The sequence below is a fragment of the Herpailurus yagouaroundi genome, unplaced genomic scaffold (genome assembly GCF_014898765.1).
Source record: "Herpailurus yagouaroundi ecotype Mexico unplaced genomic scaffold, PumYag 190, whole genome shotgun sequence".
NCBI classification, from domain to species: domain Eukaryota; kingdom Metazoa; phylum Chordata; class Mammalia; order Carnivora; family Felidae; genus Herpailurus; species Herpailurus yagouaroundi.
Genome location: NW_024412421.1, coordinates 33,696,399 through 33,718,003, shown reverse-complemented (window position 1 = coordinate 33,718,003; position 21,605 = coordinate 33,696,399). Strand labels below are relative to the sequence as shown.

The following is a 21,605-nucleotide window of genomic DNA, read 5'->3' as shown; positions in this document are numbered from 1 at the left end:
CAACCGCCGCGCACGCGCAGTAAGGTGGGCCGGCACGTAGGGACGCCGGGGGCGGGCCCCGCAACGGCTCCGCCCCCGGCGCGGGCGCGTGTCACGTGGGGCGCGGCCCGCGGCAGCTGCGGCGGCGTTGAGCGGGGCGGCGGTGGCGGTGGTGACGGGGGCGGCGGCCTCGCGGCTCTGGCGGGACCGACTCGGAGACTGCGCCGCCTCTGCAGGTACCGCGTCCCCACCCCCCCCCGCCCCCCGCGCCCGGCCCCGGGCCCCGAGCTGGCTTCGTCGCCCTCGGCGCGCCCCTCCCTGTGAGCCCCGCCACGCCCCCCGGGACCGGTGCCCCTCGGCGCCATCAGCATCCCGGACCTTCGGACCTCTTCGTCTCTCCGTTCCCTACGACCCCCCGCCTCGACACCCTTCCTTCCAGACTCATTCCTTCAGCCCCGCGGCGCCCCTTCCCAGCTCCCATCCCGGCGTTGCACCCCGGGGGACCCCCGTTCTGGGCCCTCCCCCTCCCCAGGGACCCCCGAAGGTCTCGCGCCCCACCCACCCCAGCTCGGCCCCTCTGGCCCCAGACCCTAGCCCGGGGCTCCCCGCGAGGCTCCGAGAGTCACCCCTTTGTGCGCGCTCCTTTATTCTCATGTCTGAAGGACTTGGAGTGGGATTTGTTGTCGTCTTTGTTCTGAATTAGGAGTAATTGAGATTAAGGGAGCGCCTGAAGAAAGGCCACCGCCGCTTCCCCAAGCGCGGTGGTTTGCTCGGGTGTGCTGGGCGCCGCCAGGTGCCGGAGCGGAAGGGTCCTGGTCCCTGGTTCAGAGGAGCGTGCAGCCCAGCCACCCCAAGACCTGCAGCCCCCGCGGTGATGACAGCCAGATTCCCTCCGGGGGGGGGGGGGTGATGTCTCCCAGTGGGGCGGCCAGCCAGGGCTCTGGATTTTGTTAGACCTTGATTCGAATTCCCGTGAGGTCCTGGGTGTGTCACTTTAACCTCTCTCAGCCTCAGTTTCCCCATCTGTAAACTGGGGGGGGGGTGATGATAACTCTGCCTCCTAACGTTAGTGAGAAAACAGTGAGGTGTTAGGGCTAAAGTCCTTAGGGGACACTTCTGCTTTGAGCCAGCTCTTGGTTCTAATTCCCCGGCCACTACAGATAGCCCGTAGCTAACGTTGCACATCGAGTTATAGCTGCTAATAGCTAACATTTAGTGAGCACTTAAGTTCAGGCACTGTTCTAAGTGCTTTGTAAGTATGAGGTCCTTTAATTCTTGTGATCTCAGGCAGGAACTATTATGTCGGTGTTTACAGATGATGTAAGGAAAGCCCAGAGGTGAAGTAATTTCACCTTCACCCAAGACACAGCTCTTAGGATCCGACTCCAGGAAGTCTATTTTCAGCGTCTGTGGTTTTAGTCACTACAGGAATATTCCAGTAGCGTGGTGTTCAACAAATTGGCATTTTTTTAGTGCATGTTAAAGATTGACATAAAATTCATATTACAGAAAATTCACCATTTAAGGTTTTAGCCATTTCAAAATGTTCTTCGTAGCGGCATATTCACTCTCTCCAGCCATCACCACTTTTTAATTCCAGAACATTCCCATCATCCCAGAAAAAAAAAAAATCCTACCCCGTTAGCAGTCACTCCCCATTCCCACTGCCCCTGTGCCCTGGCAGCCCTGACCATCTACTTTCTGTCTCTGGTTTGCCTTATCTGGACAGTTCCTGTGGATTGATTCGTATGATTTGTAGCCTTTTGTGTCTGGCTTCTTGTACCGAGCAGAGTGTTTTCAGGGTTTGAGTAGCAGGGCGCTTCGTACTTCGTTCTTTTTATTGCGAATACCCCACCAAATGTGGATTGGCCACATTTTGTTGATCCATTCATCTGTTGATGGTTGTTTCCACGTTGTAGCTATTGTGAATAGCGCTGCTGGGAATATGGCTGTACAAGCTTCTGTGTGAGTGTAAGTTGTCTGGGGTGTATGCCTAGGAGTGGGTGCCACTGTTGTTTTAATTCCTGTTGCACAAATGGAGACCCAAAACCCAGGACTGTTGGATCTTAGACGAGGACTCCCATGTTCTGCTCTTTCCACTGAGCTTCCCGTGAATTCAGGTTAGCCGTAGCCTCCGAATTGGCAAAGGAAGTAAGGAAATTCCAAAAAGTCATGCTACGCCAATAATAACTTGGTCAAAGTGCTGACCCAGAGGTTGAGAAGCTTCTTATGTTTTTTTTTTTTTTTCTCCTCAAGAGTGAAATCCGAGCTGTGAACACAAAGCAGTATTTGATCTATTTGTTACAGAGATATTGTATATGCAGCATCATGCTAGGTGCTGAGGAGGAATTTTAAAGATGGGTGTGATCCCAGCCTCACACCATCACCGAGCTGCAGGAGAATTAAAGACGTAAGTCTGAAAAGCAAAGTGGCATAGAACGTTTGTGAAAATAATACAGGGAAATTTGTTTATGTCTCGGGGCCGAGAGGGGTTTCTGAACTGGAGGATAACACAGCACAAACCATACAGGAGAAAGATTGATAAATTTGACTACGTTGAAATCAAGACATTCAGTTCGTCAAAAGCACCGTAAAGAGACAAAACATACGGAGAAGCGGTGTCTAGAATATAGAGTGAAAAGAAAGACAGCACGGTAGAAGTAAGGGCAAAAGCCAGGAAGAGGCGCTTCACAGACGAAGAGCCCCAAACAGCACAGAAGCATCAAAGGATGCAGTCAAGCTTATTAATAATCAGGAAACGTAAATTAAAACCATAGCTCCCGTTTCACAGCCACCCTGTGGGCGGGAGCCGACGGTGCCAGCCATTGGGGAGGGGCGCTCCCTGACGGGCGTGGGGATTGGTCAGATAGACCAAGCCGCTTGGGCAGTGCCTGGTTGAACATGTGCGCGGGTGCCCTGTGGCCCCAGCAGCCTGACTCGGGCACACCCCTTCGGGGGACTCTTGGGCATGTGCTCGGGGGATGCGCACGAGAATGCTCCCGGCAGCTCTCTCCGTAATTGTCAAGCCAAAAGCCCAACCCAAATGCACATCAGCGGTAGAATGGGTGTACGGGCCGTGGCGTGTCTGTGCTGTGTGTTTCTGTGTAGTGTGCAGCAGCGAAAAGTCTGACCTACAGCTCCCGGGGTACGTGTGAGTCTCGAGAACAACGTTGAGTGAAAGCAGAAAGTCACCAAAGAATATACACGCTGTGGTTGCTTCACATAAAGTTCAAAACCAGACAAAACTGAACACGTTCTTTCAGAATCCCCGCTGGGCTAAAAGTACAACTATTTTATTTGATTTTTTTTTTAAAGGGCAAGGGAATGGTGATGTCAGAATTCAGGGGAGTGGTTTCCCCCAGGGTGGCCGAAGGGGATATGATCAGGGAAGAAGGGGGGGGGTCTTCTAAGACTGGTTTTATTTGTGAAGGAGGGTGACCGCGTGGCTGTCTTGTTATTCTCTGAACTATGCATAATGGGTTTTAAAACGTGTGTATTTTTCAGTTTTTCAAGCTATAGAAAGATTAGTTTTTCAGACACATCTGCCCTCCGGAGGTCTGTGCTCCAGTTGGGGAACCAAGGGATGAAGGAAACGGTTAACGCAGAGTGGTGTGGTAAGGGCTACGTGGGCAAGACAGGAACTCGGGGCCGGAGCCGGGGGTGGGGGGTGGCTTGGTACAGTGGCCTGGGAAGGGGAAGGAAGTGGCACGGGGCTCCCCTTCATCCCAGGCCTGGCGTGTCCTTGGTGTTGTCCGTGAGTGCTGGCATTGAACCGGGGACTTGAGCTGGTCTTGGGAGGACGGACTGGATTTGAGTGCAGAGAGCAAGACAGATGCAGACTCTATGAGAGAAGTAACATTCCTATGAAACGCTGTTAATGAAGATAAAGTCGACAGCCCTGGAGCTTTACAGAAAAGCTGGGCAGTGCCGGCTGTTGACGAGGACGGGGGGACGGCCTTGGGTCTACCCCTCTCAGGGGAAGATCGTAGGAATCTCGGAGGCTCTTTTCCTGATCCTGCATACACTAGAAGGTTGTGCTTTAAGGGATGTGCAGGATTTGCAACTTGTCTCTTTACTGTCCTAGAAACTAGACTTGATGGTCTATGTATCCTTCCTTCCATCTATCCATCCATCTTAATTTCCTATTGCTGCTGTAACAGATTACCGCAAACATAGTGGTTTAAAACAGTGCAGATTAGGGGCGCCTGGGTGGCGCAGTCGGTTGAGCGTCCGACTTCAGCCAGGTCACGATCTCGCGGTCCGTGAGTTCGAGCCCCGCGTCAGGCTCTGGGCTGATGGCTCAGAGCCTGGAGCCTGTTTCCGATTCTGTGTCTCCCTCTCTCTCTGCTCCTCCCCCGTTCACGCTCTGTCTCTCTCTGTCCGAAAAATAAATAAATGTTGAAAAAAAAATAAAAAAAAAAACAAAAACAGTGCAGATTCATTCATGCTTCTGGAAGTCAGAGGTCTGAAATCCGTCTCACTGGGCTGACGTGAGGGTGTCAGCAGGGCTCTGTCACTCCTGGAGGCTCTGGGGAGAATCTGTTTCCTGCCTTTGGCAGGTGCTTGAGGTGCCGCATTCTCGAGGTAACCCCTCTCCCCGTCGTCAAAGCCAGCGCCCTAGTGTCTTTAAATCCCGCTCGCTGTCTCCTTGACCTCCGCTTCTCGATCGCGTCTCCTCCGACTCTGACCTCCTGCCTCCCTCCTGTAAGGACACGCGTGAGCACGGTGGGCCCGCCCGGATCATCCGGGCTCATCTCGCCTCGAGGTCCTTAGCTTCACTCCATCCTCCAAGTCCTCTTTGCCACGTAAGGTGATGTATTCATGAGGCTTGAGGATCAGGATGTGGGCGTCTCCGTCTCCGAGGGTCGTTACTCAGCCTGCCACGCTGCCTTTGTTTGGTGGCGAGTTAGCGGTCTTTCGCCGTCACGCTTGCTTCATTGTCCTGGGAAACGTGGCCAGCCCGCCTGATGTTCCCCCGGGCCTCATTCGTTCAGGTGATGTGGTGGTGGCAGTGTTGCAGCCAAGACTTCTCTCTCCGAACTCTTCCTTCCCGGAGGTTTTTGTGGGAGGTTTGCCTGCCCTCTGCGCTGCTAAGTCACAGCAGCTAAACTCTGGGTCAGGAGGATGTTACTGGCCACAGCAGTGCTTTGAAGAGGTGACTTTGCTCCGTGCAGGGTTTTTTTTTTTCTTTCTCAAGCAGGCTCCATGCCCAGAGTGGAGCCCAATGTAGGGCTTAAACTCACAACCCTAAAATCGAAACCTGAGCTGAGATCAAGAGTTAGATGCTTAACTGAGTGAACCACCCAGCCACCCTACTCTTTGCAGTTTTGACCATAATTTTCCCACGATACTTTTATGTTTGCAATATTCCCTTTAGAGGTTTTTTTTTTTTTTTTTTTTTTAACAAGGTTTGTTTTAGGACTTTTTTTGGGGAGCAGTTTTAGGTTTTAGAGTAAATGTGAGAGAAAGGTACAGGAATTGCCATATACTCCCTGCTCCCACCCACACAGAGACTGCCCCCGTTGTTTTTTGTTTTGTGTGTGTGTGTATTTTGAGAGAGAGAGAGAGAGAGAGAGAGACAGAGCACGAGGGGCAGAGAGGGGAGGGACGGAGACACAGGATCCGAAGCAGGCTCCAGGCTCTGAGCTGTCAGCACAGAGCCCGATGCGGGGGCTCGAACTCATGAACCACAAGATCATGACCTGAGCCAAAGTCGGATGCTTAACCGACTGAGCCCCCCAGGCTCCCCTTGAGAGTGCCCCGTTGTTAACATCACTCACCAGAATGGTACCTTTTTTTTTTTTTTAATGTTTATTTATTTATTTTTGAGAGAGACAGAGCACAAACAGGAGAAGGGCGGAGAGAGAGGGAGAGAGAATCGCAAGCAGGAACCGCACTGTCAGCGCAGAGCCTGATGCGGGGCTGGAACTCCTGAATCGTGAGATCATGCCCCGAGCTGAAATTGACTCGGATGCTTAACTGACTGAGCTTCCCAGGTGCCAGCACCCTTTTTTTTTTTTTTTTTTTTTTTTAAATCAAGGCTGAACCTACACTGAACATCATAATCGCCCAAAGTTCATGGATTACCTAAGAGACTTTTTATGTGTTTGATGAATTAGTCCTGGGACTGTTGCCTTGCAGAAGTAGAAAATGCCTAACAGGTGATAGGGAAGTGCTCTCTTCCCGTCTGGGGGACAGTTCCGACTTTTCCTCACCTGTTTTTCTCCCATTTTGTTCACTGATGATTTAGTTTTCTGTAGAGGCCAGAAAACAAAGCTTCGTAACATTTTTTACAAGCAGACTGTGTAAAGCTGATCATTTGACCGTTCTAGCGTTGCTTTCCAAATGGGTTTTTCCAAGTTTCAGGCTAATACCTACCTGTGGGAAAATTAACTAGTCAAACCCTCAAAGCAAGTTAAATGCAGCTCAGTATCATGCATATCTTGGTAGGCTTCTAGACTTAAATGTGTAATAAGCTCCTTTAAACCTGGGTTTCCATGAGGTTTCCTGGAAGCTAATGGCTTTGGGGGAAGTCTTAATTTCTTCCTTCATTAGAAAGACATTATTTTCCATCATGTACTACTTACTGAAGGGTGGGGGAGGAGGTTGAGAAGAGGGTGTCAGGAACGTCTGGTCTCCTGTTATTTTCCATTTATTGTCCATCTGGGTGTGAGCGAATGTGTAGAAACATGTGATGTGTCTGAGAAGCAGCGGGAGTCGGTCATAAAGCCGTGAGCTCTCAATTCAACCTTGCCTGTCCCCATCTGGAAGGACCAGGGCTGAGGGCCCCACACCTCCCGCCTGCATCACCACAGCCGCCTCCCTCTGCTGCAAACCGCCTTTCACAACAAACCCGATCAGTGCCCCCCTTTGCCATAAGGAGCTCAGTAAGTCCACGCGCTTCTGTTTGGCACAAGGGCCTTTCACAATCCAGCCTTCCCTCCCCAGCCCCCTTTCCACCCCTTGGTGGACATCCTGTGCTGTAGGCCTGGAGAACTTGTCACCGTTTCCTGGCAGGCTGGACCTCTTGCGGTGCTATGCCCTTGCCTCCTTCTCTCCACCGAGGAGGGCCTTCTACCCTCTTCGACAGGGCCCTCGCCACATCGCACCGGATCGCTCTGTTTTATGTTTCGGTGAATCCCTTGTACGCAGGGACGGCAGGGGCTTAACTGTGAAGGGTCGTCAGTGTTTGACACTTAGGTGAACATTGCTGTTTGAGTAGTTTGGTTTTCCTGGTAGACTTGCCTACAGACCAGTGACTATGCGTATTTAGACTTTTGGGAGGTATTGTTTATTATTCACAAATAAATTGGTATTTGAATTTGTCGCTCTTCTGTGAGTTTGGTGGGTGTGAGTTAGCTCTCTCCATGTTGAGCTGTATCTGGAGAACGATGACATTGCACTTCTGTCCCTCAAGGCTGTAGACCAGGCCTAGAACGTATCAGCCCTCTGATTCTCTGTGATTAAAAAAAAAAATGTAGCAGAGACAGTGCACGTTTAAGGTCTTTGCCCGTGGTGGAACTGTGATGTGAAATTCCGTCACGGTGGCCGCGTGATAGGACGGCGGAGGGGAGTCTGATGGTAGAGCCGGAAGCCAGACCGTGCCGGGTCCAAGGCCCTGGAAGCTGCTGCCGCCACTTCGCCTCTGGAGTTGCCGCGTCTTTCTGCTGCCCCTGAGCAGGAGGTCCTTGGTGGGTTTTGCACACGGAGTGTCTCTGCAGAGGGTCGGGGAAGTTTGCGTGGTGGTCCCCTCCCGCGCGGGGGCACAAGAAAGCGTGGAGGCTGAGAGGTGAGCTGGAGACCGGGTAGTGCGGCTTAATGTAGCAGCCGGCTGCTGAGCTCCTGCTCTGGGCCACGGCTGTGGAAGGTGCTGGAAGAACAGAGAGGAATAAGGTTTGCTCTCAGCCCTCGAGGAATTCAGCCTGCAAGGGGGTCTTCAAAAACAAAATGGTTTGGGACCATGTCCAGGGCGCAAGGAGGGGAAAGGTGTCGCAGAGGTTGCTTTGCCCCGCTCGTTCTTGAAGCACCTGCCCCGCTCCCAGGCCGGAAGGGGCAGCTCCACGTGCCGCAGGCCACTTCCTCCCGCCACCTCCGCCACGGCCACACGGGTGCCGCGTGCCTGGGCGCAGGCGGGCAGCCTGAGTCTCCAGGAACGTGGACTAGAGGGGCCGGGCCTGCACAGGTGGCGCGGAGGAAGGTGGATTGTGGGGAGGGGACAGTTGGGGGCCCCAGGAAGGCCGGGCGGACACCGCGGAGGCAGGATGGCCAGTCCCCTCACCCTCCCGGACCCGCCTGCTCCCTGGCTGTGTCCTGAGCTCCCGGGGCGTGTCTGCAGAGTGCCGTGTTTCCCGGCTCGCAGAGCTGGTTTATTTCCACTTTGCGAAATGTTCCTTAGGACACAAGGTCCGGGGGCGGCGGGGACGTCCCAGCAGGGCGTCTCCGCGGACAGGTGGGTGTCTGCCGTCCTCCGGGGTGAGGAAATGCTTTGCTGCCTGCACCGGGACTCACGGCTGAGGAATTCATGTGTTTTCTTACTTTTTAAACACCTTGATCTTAGGTTTATATAAAGTTTTCCCAGCTGAGCTGTGAGGGCAGAAGGAAGCACTTTATTTCACGTTAGTTTTTGTTCACAGGTCGGCCTGAAGGGGGCAGAGCGGAATATTCCTGAAGAGCCAGAGCTGGCAGCTGGGAGGTGAGAGGACACCAAGGTAGGTAATGGCCTCGGCAGAAAGTTGTGAGTCTCCTTTGTGGTCAGACACCTGTAGCTAGAGCTTTTCTTCACAAATGTTCAAATTCTTGGAAGAAATTGTGTCTGAGTTTGAGGCAGGAGGACGTCCCCTTTACACGGTTTCCCATTAGTACGAGGCCGTTCGATGAGTCACACTTGATCTTCTCCTCTCTAGCTGGAACCTCCTACGTGCCCTCCGTGCAGTTAGTTCCGCCCAACTATTCCTTCGGTGATAACCCCCTAGATCTCGAACCATAAGATTTCAATTTTCACATTGTTTTAGTATCTTACATATACACCCACCTATATTGGGAGGAGAGATGTAATATTCTAAGAATCTGGATTTTTTTGTTGTAGTTTTGTTATTCCTAATTTTGCATTTTGATGGAAAAGTAGTAGTATATACAAGTCTTATTTTTTGCGTTTTGTTTTCCTCGTGGGTTAGCATTTGGTTAGTTAGGAAAGAAGGCACTTGTACACTGTTAAAAAAAATTATGCCAGGAACTTCCACAGATGACGGTGTAACGTGGTATCTCGTCTTTACGTTCTTGGAAGAAATGACTGGTTGGGTCGCTTGGTTAGAATCGTGTACTCTTGAGCAGTCTCGGCCATCGTGAGCACCTTGGTAGCACATCAGGTCAGGGGCGTGTCCCGTCAGCCACCTGCCTCAGCCGGGACTGGGCTGTGCAGTGAGATGCTGAGCAGGGACCCTGGGAGAGAGTGACACGACACTCCCTCGGCTCTAGCATCTGGAACCTCGGAGGGGCATTCGTGGGCAGTGGGGGAAGAGTGGACATACTTGGGACCGACAGTCCCGACGCTGAATGCATTTCGGAGGATTTGGAAGTCACTCCAGAGGCTTGTGGCCTTCTGTGTGGCAGATTGATCGCGACAGGAGGGACCTCTTGCGGCCAAACTTTGTTGCTCTCGATACTTCATATTTTAGGAAATCTCAGCCCGGGTAGTTGACGAAGAAAAATTACCCCAAAGGAGCGTTTAGTTGTTCTCACGTTATGAAGTATTTGGTTTGCGCAGTTAATGAAATTTACAGTGTTTCCTCTTCACGGTCGATTTTGGCATTCTTGTCGAAGGAGGTACGTTTCTGTGAACAGAACTCCGGTATATGGCTTTACCAGTAGGAGATGATATGGGCCAACTTCAGCATTTTCTGTGTTATTTGGGGAAAACATTCCTTTCAGGCCAGAGCAGCTTCATTAGTGATCTGGTGGCTGTGCACAGCTCGCTGCTTGAGAGACCATCCGTGTGGTGGGGCATTTGGGAACCCCACTGCCCAATCATCTCCTCAGTTTTCTCTCCTATTTCTTTGTGACTTTGTCGGTTTGTAGTTCTGATTACACATTCACATCTGTATCAGTTTGTATGTATTCAACATGTACCTATCTGTATTCAGCAGGCTTTCTGTTACTCTGCGCGCCTTTTATCACAGTATGCTGTCACTCCTATAATGTGTGCTGTTGCCGTGGCTAATTGGTTTTCTCCTGCGTAGCTCGTTTTCACTCTGCAGAACTTGATTGAGCTCAAATTACATTGCAGTGGAGTGGGAGGGAATTCGCTCGTGCCTCCTTAAGCTTATGCCTATTTTTGATGCTTTTTTGGGGGGATTTTCTTAGTTTCAGGAATCTTTTTTTTTTCCTATTTTAATGGGACTTCTAAAGAGGGCCCATTCCCAGAAATGTTCAGTATATTTTGGATTAAAGTCATTTGTCTTTTATGTAATAAATGCTGTGTCCTTGTGTTTGTGCGTATGAGTTCCTGTTAATTTAGTTGCAGTCTCTTGTGATCTCTTTGATATCTTGTCCGTTGCAGACAGCACACGGCTGGATCTGGCGTCAGCGGTCCCCAAGCCTAGTCTAGGACCAAGTTCATCAGCCTTGGTAGTGCCTGACTTTTGTCTGTCTCGGCAGGGTCATTTCTCATCACGGGCACACACAGACCAGTTCATATGGCATTTAGAATTGTTCTTTAGGGGCGCCTGGGTAGCGCTGTCACCCTGACAGAGCTCAGAGCTCTGATTTCAGCTCAGGCCACGATCTCACGGTTCGTGAGTTTGAGCCCCACGTCTGGCTCTGTGCTGACAGCTCGGAGCCTGGAGCCTGCTTCGGATTCTGTGTCTCCCTCTCTCTCTGCCCCTTCCTCACTCATGCTCTGTCTCTCTCTCTCAAAAGGAAACATTAAAAAAATTAAAGAAAGAAAGAACGAAAGAATTGTTTTGTTAAATGGCCTTCCCTTTTCTTGGGTACAATTAATGAACTCCTCTGTGAATCCGTAGCATGTGTCATGGTACCTGGAACATAGTAAGGGCTTTGTAAATGCTTGCTGCGTGGGTACTTACAAGAGCGAGTTGTGTTGGACTCTTTGTTCGGCCGTAGGGAGCAGGGCAAAGGTATTGGTGCCCCGGTGACCTCAGTAAGACAGAGGCGTCCTGCTCTGTTGTCACTTAAGAAAGTCAGTTCTGGGGCGCCTGGGTGGCTCAGTTGGTTAAGCGTCCGACTTCGGCTCACGTTGTGACCTCAAGCCCCGGGTCGGGCTCTGTGCTGACAGCTGTGCTTTGGATTCTGTGTTTCCCTTTCTCTCTCTGCCCCTCTCCCACTCGTGCTCTGTTCCTCTGTCTCTCAAAAATAAATGTTAAAAAAGAAATCTAAAAAACAAAAAAGAAAACCAGTTCCTCGGGTGTGGGGAGTACCTGTTTTATAAAAATATATGTTTTGTATTTTATTTATTCACAATATCATTTACGTGAACGTGTATTACAGCTTAGTTTTGTCTCAAATGGATTGTAAGCTCTTTTTGGCCAAGGCAGTGTCTTAATACTGCCTCTGTTTCTTCTACTCTGTCTCGGCGTGGGTGGTGGGCCTCTGCACTGGTTCGATTTGAAGAAAGCAGGGAAGTAAACACACCTCTCAGCTGTTACATGAATTAAAAGTCTGTCTGTCACTGTGCTGGGCGAGGAGCTTTTTTAGGGCGCAGAGCATATTGTGTTTATCTCTGTATCCACAACATGTAGCACAGTGCCTGAATTTTTGTAGGAATTTGATAGCTCTTGGTAGTTATGTTGACTAATCTCTTTAGAAGAAAAGGACTTTATGAGCTGCAGATGTTAATGAGATTATAAATGGATTGGATCCATGGGTTACATGCGTTTGAGACATTACTGTTAGTTGAATGCATAAAATTGTCCAGCTCTGACGTCCTTAGATGTCTGTCTTCATTCAGACTCCGTGTGTTCCTTTAACTTAACTAAGCAAAGCACGCCTCTCTCCCTCCCCTCCCCCCCTCCCCCCTCCCCCGCAGGCTGCCATGGCTGCCGTTGACAGCTTCTACCTCTTGTATCGGGAGATCGCCAGGTCCTGCAATTGCTACATGGAAGCTCTGGCCTTGGTTGGAGCCTGGTATACAGCCCGAAAAAGCATCACCGTCGTCTGTGACTTTTACAGCCTGATCAGACTGCATTTCATCCCACGCCTGGTGAGCAGAGCAGATCTGATCAAGCAATACGGAAGATGGGCAGTCGTGAGTGGTAAGAAATGTTCTAATGGTAACAGTATAAGCTTTTCTGTTTGTGTTTTAAGTCGGATGCCGTGCTCGAGGAGTTACTGAATTCTGTGGGAAGTTTTCACAGGAACGTAGTTCCGTTGTGATCACGTTCACATTTTCTTACTGCCCTCCTCTCGAAAGGATTGTCCTGTGACGTCTGCCTCTCCTGCTTTCCTGTGCCCAGTCCTGCTCACCTTCCTACCTCTTGCTTTTCCTTTGGCTCTGTTCTGAAATTGTCCTTAGAAACCGTCACCACTTTCAGAAATGCTTCCCTTAAGTTAAATTTCATTTTCATTTATCACTTTCCCAGGAAAGTACCTCCCAGCACTCGTTCAAGCCAGATATAAGCTTGAAAACCATTCTCTGCCGTGTTTCACAATCAGCTTGGTGGACGTGAAATCGCCCTTCTGGGGTTTATTTCCAGTGTGAACCCTTCTCTGCTTAACCCCGGAAATGGGGTATTTAAGGTTCCCTGTGAAGGTTGCACCCGAGACGATCGTGCTCACCTGCTGTGACTTGGGTTGCAGGTGCCACGGACGGGATCGGGAGAGCCTATGCAGAAGAGCTAGCAAGCCGTGGTCTCAACATCATCCTGATTAGTCGCAACCAAGACAAGTTGCAGATGCTGGCTAAGGACATCGCCGACACCTACAACGTGGAGACCGATATCATAGTGGCGGACTTCAGCAGCGGCCGGGAGATCTACGACCCGATTCGAGAAGCCTTGAAAGACAGAGACATCGGCATCTTGGTGAATAACGTGGGCGTGTTTTATCCCTACCCCCAGTATTTTACTCAGGTCTCCGAGGACAAACTCTGGGATATCATAAACGTAAACATTGCCGCGGCCAGTTTGATGGTCCACATAGTGTTACCAGGAATGGTCGAGAGAAAGAAGGGCGCTGTTGTCACCATCTCTTCTGGCTCCTGCTGCAAGCCGACTCCCCAGCTGGCTGCGTTTTCTGCTTCTAAGGTAATGTCTTCCCGATTGGAAAATGGCATCAGAAGGCAATAGGACCTTTATTACGTGGTTTGGTCCGGTTTGCTGAGCTCTTTGTCGGCAGCTCGCGTTGACTGTATTTTTTTCCTGAAATGGTAATAAGCAAGCCTTTTTCCTCTCCTGAATTTTCTTCCACCTTCCCCCCGAATTAAGTCTTGACCCCTGCTCCGTTTTAACAGGCTTATTTAGACCACTTCAGCAGAGCACTGCAGTACGAGTATGCTTCTAAAGGAATCTTCGTACAGAGTCTAATCCCGTTCTACGTGGCTACCAACGTGACCGCACCCGGCAGCTTTCTGCACAAGTGCCCGTGGTTGGTGCCTTCGCCCAAAGTATACGCACACCATGCTGTTTCTACCCTTGGCATTTCGAAAAGGACCACAGGATACTGGTCCCATTCTATCCAGGTAACAGTATGCGCTCGGCTCCTGTAATTAGGTTAATGCATCCTGAACCTCTCTAAATGATACATGGCAATCTGACTGAAGCCGTGTCTCACCACGGAAACGTGAGAATTGCAAATTCTGATTCTTAAACCTGACACTCTTAGTGGTGCTGGTTAAGTCACTAAATTCCCTTTTGTGAAGTTACTATTTTATCAAGAACGTCGAATAGTTTCATCTGTGTGATCCCTAAGAGATGAGATACGCTGCTTTCATATAGGGAGATGGTAGCAGTGTAAACATACTAAGTATTTACGTGGGGATTCCAAAGTCAAACAGATTCTAGTAATGATTGAGAGAGTGTCTTTAAATCAGCAGTGTAACCCACGAACGCGAAACCAAGGTCGGTCTGTATCTCACATAACCATCGAGCCAGCTAATGCCCCAGCGTATTCTGGAACTCATTTGTTCAAGAAGCATAGACTCTACCGTTGAGTTTCCTGTTCAGGCGTGACAGAGGTGTGGGTCTTTGGTAGTTGAAGGAGTAACTTGGATATTTGAAAATTTGGTTCCAAGCATTTGGTAGAGAGCTCGTGATTTGTTAGAGCAGATTGTGGCGGAATTGGTAGGTGCGCCCTAGTTTAGAATGGTTGCTCTTTGATATGTAGTTTCTTGGTTGCCAAGCAAATGTTTTTGAGACTGTGCGTAAAGATAGTTAAATTTGTCATCACCAAAGTCTTAGGTAAGTAAATCAACAATTTTTACTTTTATCGAAAGATTTGGCGAAAAGTTTCTTGAATAAAAAGGAGTTTTACTTACGTGGTTGTTTCCAGGCCCTTCATTCCTGGAGAAAAGCAGAGAAAGGCAAAACAGTAGTTTTCGAGGCCAGTGAACCAACGTTAAAGTTATGTGAAAAATGAAGACCTATCAAGGACGGGATGGGGCTGAGCCATGGCAGATGTTTTGACTGCATTTATAAAACACCCACATTTTAGTGATAATTAGTTCACGTTGATGAACTCTTCTTGAGAATGTATATTTTTCTGCCCAGAAGATCTGTTAATTCCTAGAGTAGCTTTTTGTACAGAGCTGTTAAAACTTTACATGTTTGTCTGTTTTCGTTTCTATTTTACTCAAATTATTTTGAGCATTATCACTTTTTTCTTCTTTTTAAAATTCTTTTATTTTTTTTTTTGAGAGAAAGGGAGAGCACGAGCGAGCCTGCACACGTGAGCAGGGAGGGGCAGGGGTAGAGGCAATCTTAAGCAGACTCCGTGCTCAGTGCGAAGCCCGACGTGGGGCTCAGTCTCATGACAGAGAGATCATGACCTGAGCCAAAATCAGGAGTCGGACACTTATCCAGCTAAGCCACCCAGGTGCCCCACTTTTTTTGTTTTCAATTTTACAACAAAGATTTGATCGTTCATCACTGTTTTGTCCATAGTCGGATTCTCGGATAGCTTTAGACGCTGTGATTTTTCTTTCTAATCATCATCTCTTCCGAATACGGTTTTCTCGGGCCGCAAAGATCAAATTTTGTGAAGATTTCCTTCCTCTGTCAATTTTTAGTGCCTGAGGAATTGACTGGGTGAAGTTTGATGTGCCCCACGTACCAACCGTATAGAACGTTATCTGTGCTGTTTGTCTCGGTTAGTTTTCCACATTTCGAATGGAGCAAGAGTAGATACACCGTGTTGGGTTTAGAATCTTGGAAATCCTTGATGACATCGATGAAGGCAGTTTCGGGATCTTTCTGAGAGCCGTGGGTTGCCGTGAGTGGCGGGGAGGGACACGGAAAACGCACGCGCCACAGATGCGGCGGCAGGTGGATTGGGCCCGAGGAGGGAGGTGTATTTGTCAGTCCGTTTATGGCAGCAGAGATGTGGCTGTTCGTGAGTGCTGGGGGGAAGGGCTGTGTGGAGAAGAGTGGCCTACAGATGGGAGAGAAGGCGTGGTGCCGGAAGCGAGGGCAGGACCGAGAGTGCAGAGGAGGGGAGGTGACGTGGGCCTGGGGACAGTGAGGAAGGCGAGGAGGCCGTGGAGGCGAGGAGGGGCTGCTGTCTGGTGGCTCCTGTGAGGGACTCGGAGAGCGAGGAGGTATGGGAGTGGGGTGGGGGGGGTCCTGCTTGCGGGTGAGTGACCCTTGTGGGACCCGCTCTCTGGACAGCCTCTGGAGTCATTTCACCACCCTTTACTGAGAATGCAGTGTATTCAGCGATGGCTGCTAAGTGTATAAAAAAGGCTCTTTCTGATGCGCTTGCACAGAGGTCGGGGGGGGGGGGCGGCGGGGGGAGGTGTCCTCACTCCTTCCCCAGGCCGCAGCCCTTGCGGGTGTCCGCAGAACACTGTCCGACACGGGAGCCGCGTTCGCTCGCGGCCGCACCTTTTCTGCGTTCTTGCCGTCCATGGAGTTGAACGATTGCCTCTTCCCTGCGTTACACTGGTTGTCTTAATGATTTGCGAGCAAAAAAATAGAAAAAAACCGATTTGGACTTAAAGCAGCTCGAAAGGAGTCCGGTGCCTTTCCTTTAATTGCTAACTAGTGTTCAGCGTTGATTCGGGAGCACTTGTCATTCGCAGAAGCGGCACCAGGCGGTATTGTCCGCTTCGGAGCACAGAGCGAGGCCGACGGAAAAGCTGATAGCTTTCTGTCTGTGGGTCTTGACGTGAAGGCCAGAGACACTCTGGTATGTGTTAGGCTGGAAAAGCCATTAAGTCTACAAGTTGACCAGAAAGGGTCTTGCTTAGGGGCCCGGGGGCTGTGCTCCTGGTGGTCCGCTGACCGAGCCACGGGGACCGGCAGGCGGGGTGGGGCATCTGGGCTCTCTCTGCTCGGCATTTCTCCCCACGGTGGGTGTATTTGTTCACGCGTGCCGTGCATCTGTGGCTATTGGAAAAAGAAGACGTGGCGTTTAGAGGAGAGGGGAGCTGGGGGGCGGTGAGGAGGCCCTGGAATTGCGTCTCGAGATGTGGTGAGGGGCCAGGGGAGGCAGGCCGGCAGCCGTGTCAGAGGTCACGGCCCCCCTTGCCCAGCCCAAGTTCCCGTGCCGGTTGCCGGCCCGGAAGGGGACTGCGCACCGCACGGCTTCGGTGCTGCTGTGTTTCTTCCTTTGGAATAACTCTGGCGCGAGGATCCGGCCCGGGTTCTTTGGGCTCTTTTCCACCTTGGCTCTTCCCAGGTCTTACCCAGGCCCCACCCGCGCCGGTCTCTGAGGAACACGTCGTCGGCGTTTTCATTGCTGATGCAGATTTGCAACCAGCCGAACACGCCCATTTGCTATTGAGTTTCTCCTCCGGCTCCGGCTCCCCACGTCTTACTGAACAGCAGTCCCTGCGGGGACTACACTGCGTCCGGATCGGTTACTGTTGGCTTTTGTCCCAGGAGAAAAGCAGCTCCTTTCCTTGACCTAGACAGTGGGTCAGGGTCTGAACATGCACAGAGCCTTCCAGAGCCCGAGACCCAACCCTCCCTTCCCTCCTTCCCCGCCCCCCCAGACACACTCACACTCACTCCCCTTGTAAACAAGTAGGTGGGTCGCCCCTTTAGTTTCTAATCTGTCAGTACACAGGGGATGAAGTTCTTTCCTCTTCCAGTAGCTCTTTCCACCAAGCTCTTTCCACGCTGCTACCCAGGGTGCTAGGACCCCGCTTGGGTAAGTTGGAGATGGTGTGCCCGTGACGTCTCCACATGCAGCACGTCAGGACGGTGGCACAGTGCACCCCGATGCTGGTCCCCTTGCGGTAGACAGTGGTCAGGGGTGGAAATTAAAAGCGAAGATTCTTAGGTGTTCATCCCTCCTTCACCGGATACATACTGCAAAAACGCATCGTAGTCCACCCTTACCCTAGGGGGCCTGAAGCCAGAGATGGTGCCGAGCCCTGTAGAGACCATGTCTTTTCCTGTATGTCCGTACTTACGATAAAATTTAATTGATGAATTAGGCACAGTAAGAGATTCACAACAATAGTGATGAAATAGAACAGTTATAACAACACTGTAATAAAAGTTACGTGACCCTGGTGTCTCTCTCTGTCTCTCAAAATACCTTACTGTCCTGCACTCGCCCTTCTCGTGATGACGTATGAATGCGGTCTCTCCGAAAATACCTTGCTGTTCGGTTCGCAGCCTTCTTGTTGTTGTTGTGTGCCTCTGTGATGAGAGGGAGTGAGGTGAGTGACGTAGCATTAGGCTGCTGTTAACAGGGTGAAAAGTCAGGAGATCGTCTGCTTCTGGACCACACTTGACCTTGACCTTGACCGTGGATAACTGAAACCATGGAAAGCAGACCCGGGACGGCAGGGGCACTGCTGTACTTGGAAGAGGGGCTCCACTTCTGGAGTCTGCCCCAGGCTGCTGTGTGTTTGAGTGCGTCCCTACTCCCGGCGTCCTCTTGGACTTCCTGGAGCTGACTTCCTGGATCTCCTTAGATTTAGAACCTTTTGCTTGAGAGCAGCAGCTCCTGGGAGGTGGATCCAGGTATTTCCCCCACAAAATCCTGCTTTGCAGAGAGGTCCAGAGAGACCTTAGTTGCGTCCCCAGAAAGTTTCCCGTGGCTCCTGGCCGGATACTGGGCTCCTGTCTGTGAGGCGGTGGGCTGGTGCTTCTCTGGAACCTGCAGTGGACATCCGTGGCTCCACGACTGTCAGCCCACAGGTCATGATACTGGGCCCCCCTCCTGTTCGTTGTGGCCTCCCCACAGTTGTACAGGTACCCCGGGTCTGGGGTGACCTCTGTTATTTTAGTGCTGTTCAAGGCTAGAATTTTAGCACTTGCCAGCCGTCTGCTCCTCTCTCTGTCTTCCTTTTCCTTTTCTTTTCCCTTCTTCAGGGGCCAAGTGTCCTGTGCTCTACCAGCCGAGCCCGCCAGGCCTCCCATTCATCTCCTTCCCTACCGTACTAGTAGCACTTCCACTCAGCGCAGTCCTGGACGAACTTGTCAGCGTAGCGCGGAGTTTTTGTCCACCTTGGCACGGGTGGCATTCGGCGTTGGATAATCCCTTGTTGTGGGGCTGTCCTGGGCATCCCTGGCCTCTACCCACTGGATGCCAGTAGCACCGGCACCCCAGTTGTGACAACCAGGAATGTTTCTGGACATCGCGTTATATCCCCTTGGGTGGCAAAATGGCGGGGGTGGGAGTCCCCGGGACAGAGCGGCATCGGTAGATTCTCCCCCAGGGTGCCCAGGCCGTCGTCCTCACAGCTCAGGTCTGTCCCGCGGTCCCGGTGTTTTTGACTCAGTTCTCTTGTTGCATTTCGCCCCATCCTGCCCCTCAAACCTTTTCCCACACAGTACTAGTCACCGATGCATTTATCCGTTTCAACTGCCTTTCGTTCCTGGAGCGGTCTTGTCCTTCTCAACCAAATGACCACCCTGTTCGTCTCGTGTTAAGTAAAGATGGGCTCATACTCCTTCCTGCATGTACGTCTGTCCAGCCTCATTGGCGGGGGTGGGGGGGTTGGCGGGTGGTGAGTGTACTTGAATTCCCGCAGAGTCCAGAACAGGTTCGTATACAAAACTAGGCGTTTGGTACAAGAGCACCTAAGGGCTTTTTCTTTTTTTCGTATTTAATTTGATTGGTGGTATTTGTTGCATTAAGTCATATACTGACATTGAAGTGTCTGTGCTTTGCATTCTAACCTTCTAACCTTTGTCTCTTTTATTTTTAGTTCCTTTTTGCACAGTATATGCCTGAATGGCTCTGGGTGTGGGGAGCAAATGTTCTCAATCGCTCTTTGCGTAAGGAGGCCTTATCCTGCAAAGCGTGAAGCCGCGTGAAGGTTGGGAACTTTTGCCAGCTCGCGGGAGCCTGCAGTATTCTGACATTTGGAAGAACACATTTACCTTCTGTGTTTTCTTTTATTACTGAGTATTTAGCATACTGTTGACTCATCGTCTGCAAAGCGTACGTAATACTTTCAGAGGATGCTGTGGAGAAACCTCAAGGGCCACATCACACGGATGGTACAGAAGTAAACAACGACTGAGGCACGAGAACTGGTTGGGGGAACCTAAATTTTGATGCTTTTTTTTTTTTTCCTCTAAGCTGTCCAAAAGCCATGCGATTTACGTTGTTCTATGAGCTGCAGCAATCTCGATAGTGAAATATAATACGACTTGTCAGCTCTTGTCGTTTCGAATGTTTTTTTTTTTAAGGGAAATTATCTATTTCAGTAGATGAATTATAGTATTGATTTTCAAATGTTCATCAGGAAAGACTATTGAAAGGTGTGATTTTGTAAGATTGCTGGTGTAATTAGCAGTAGAACCCTGTATCATATTGTATAGCTCTGTTTGTGTGTGAAAATGCTACACTTCAGGCGGCATTTCACTAGAGGCCATGTGCGTATGTGTGTCACGTACATCCAGACAACTTTATTTATGGTTAAGTTACTTTGGAAAATACGTCTTGTTAAGATGGCCTAACGTGGAACCTTATGGGGTATTATAATTCTAGATTACTCCTCTTCATACTAAATAAGCCCACCCAATTTTGTGCTGTAGGCTTGCCGTGTATAATATCATACATTCTGTTGTTGCTTTTTTTTTTTAATCTGTGAAATTAATTCATTACTAGATTTGGACCTATAACGGTTGACCCTGCATCATCTCTTGATTTATAATTGCTGTGGATAAGTAGTGATTTCTCAGCTTCTGCCCCATTTTATAACTGAAGTTTAGCCCTTTAGAGCTTATATCTGGTTTTCATATCCTGTTCCATGTAATATTCTCTTATAGTGGCATCATTGGAGTAAACGTCAAGTACTTATGGCATTGTCGTTAAAACATGGACAAATTATGTGTGTGATAATGATGTATGTATTAGAAGCTTGTTCTTGGTTCGTGTAATGAGTTTACACGTTATAGTGAACGCTCTCACTGATGTGAAGATCGTTAGGCACAACCCCCCACGAGAGGAGTTGGCGCTGAAACCTACTGTGAAATAAATGTTTTTGGCTCGGATCTTACAAAGCCAGACGTTTCTGAGGACCGCTCTCTAGTGCTTTGGCAACCGTAGATCGCCATGTGGACGTGACGGTACGTGCCAGTTAAGAATTGGGGGTCTGTGATTGTGACGCTGATGCTCGAAACTAGTAACTAGGTTGAAATCAGGACTTGTACGGAATTGTTTTCGCCTGAGATGGTACTCCATTATGAGTCAGGCCAGAGCACGCTTCGGTGTCTTACCCACGATTTCGCCAGTGCTGTTGCCTCAGTATTTCCTGAGTCCGTGATCTGACACGGACTCAGAAGATCAGTGATTGAGTTCAGAAGCTCTTCCACTGACAGACCAGGCCTTCATTACACAAAAGGAAGACCTTCACACGTGAAAACTTAGTAGCGGGATCACGCGGCACTGAGCATGTTGAGGGAGTTAGCGTGGATGCCTTCGTCACAGTTGGCATTGTCCCTACCCAGCAGTTAACATACGGTCATTAAGACTAGAACAGAGTTTGCTTTCATGCCACATTGACCTGAAGTTTTCATTGACATGTAGTAAGAAGCAGCAGCTTGATGTAAAAACACCCCGTTTATATCTACGCTGTTACGTGGTGAGGTATTGAGTCGCCGTTATGTGATGAGAACAAGTAAATCATGTCCGTGATGTTGTAAAATTCTCTACTTGGCAGGACGTTTGTAAGAAAGCTGCTGCAAAGCTTGTGAAAGATCAGAATGAAGAATGTTCCTTAGGTTTCTTCTTCGATAAAATAGGTTTTCCCAGAGCTCATTTGAGAATCAGAATTGGGCCCACTGCGGATGGGATTTCTTAGGAAGAATGTGGGAACTTAAGAACCTTTGAAGTAATCTGTGAACTGAAAATTGAACAATAAAAACTGTTGCTTCTCCTTCCATTGGAAGAGGTTTTGCTCTGAGTAATTGTATTTGGAATGAAAGATTTTTCCCCCATAGGAACAATTCCCTTAAAATTACCGAAAAATAATGGAGTCTGTGAACACCTGT

The 21,605-nt window shown here is 50.0% G+C and overlaps 1 protein-coding gene across 1 annotated transcript; it reads left to right on the top strand.

Moving 5' to 3' along the window:
- Positions 1-90: 90 nt before the first annotated feature.
- HSDL1 (hydroxysteroid dehydrogenase like 1) lies at positions 91-21,496 on the top strand. The gene is made up of 6 exons (XM_040443233.1): positions 91-215; positions 8,613-8,687; positions 12,020-12,245; positions 12,790-13,235; positions 13,442-13,669; positions 19,313-21,496. Exons 3-6 carry the CDS (start codon positions 12,026-12,028, stop codon positions 19,409-19,411), a joined length of 993 nt encoding a protein of 330 aa, XP_040299167.1. The 5' UTR covers positions 91-215; positions 8,613-8,687; positions 12,020-12,025; the 3' UTR covers positions 19,412-21,496.
- The last annotated feature ends 109 nt before the right edge of the window (positions 21,497-21,605 follow it).

Coding starts and splice junctions, on each gene's coding strand:
- HSDL1 (XM_040443233.1), top strand. CDS start 12,026: ATGGCTGCCGTTGACAGCTTCTACCTCTTGTATCGGGAGATCGCCAGG. Junction 13,236..13,441: donor CTGCGTTTTCTGCTTCTAAG/GTAATGTCTTCC, acceptor CCGTTTTAACAG/GCTTATTTAGACCACTTCAG. Junction 13,670..19,312: donor ACTGGTCCCATTCTATCCAG/GTAACAGTATGC, acceptor TTTTATTTTTAG/TTCCTTTTTGCACAGTATAT.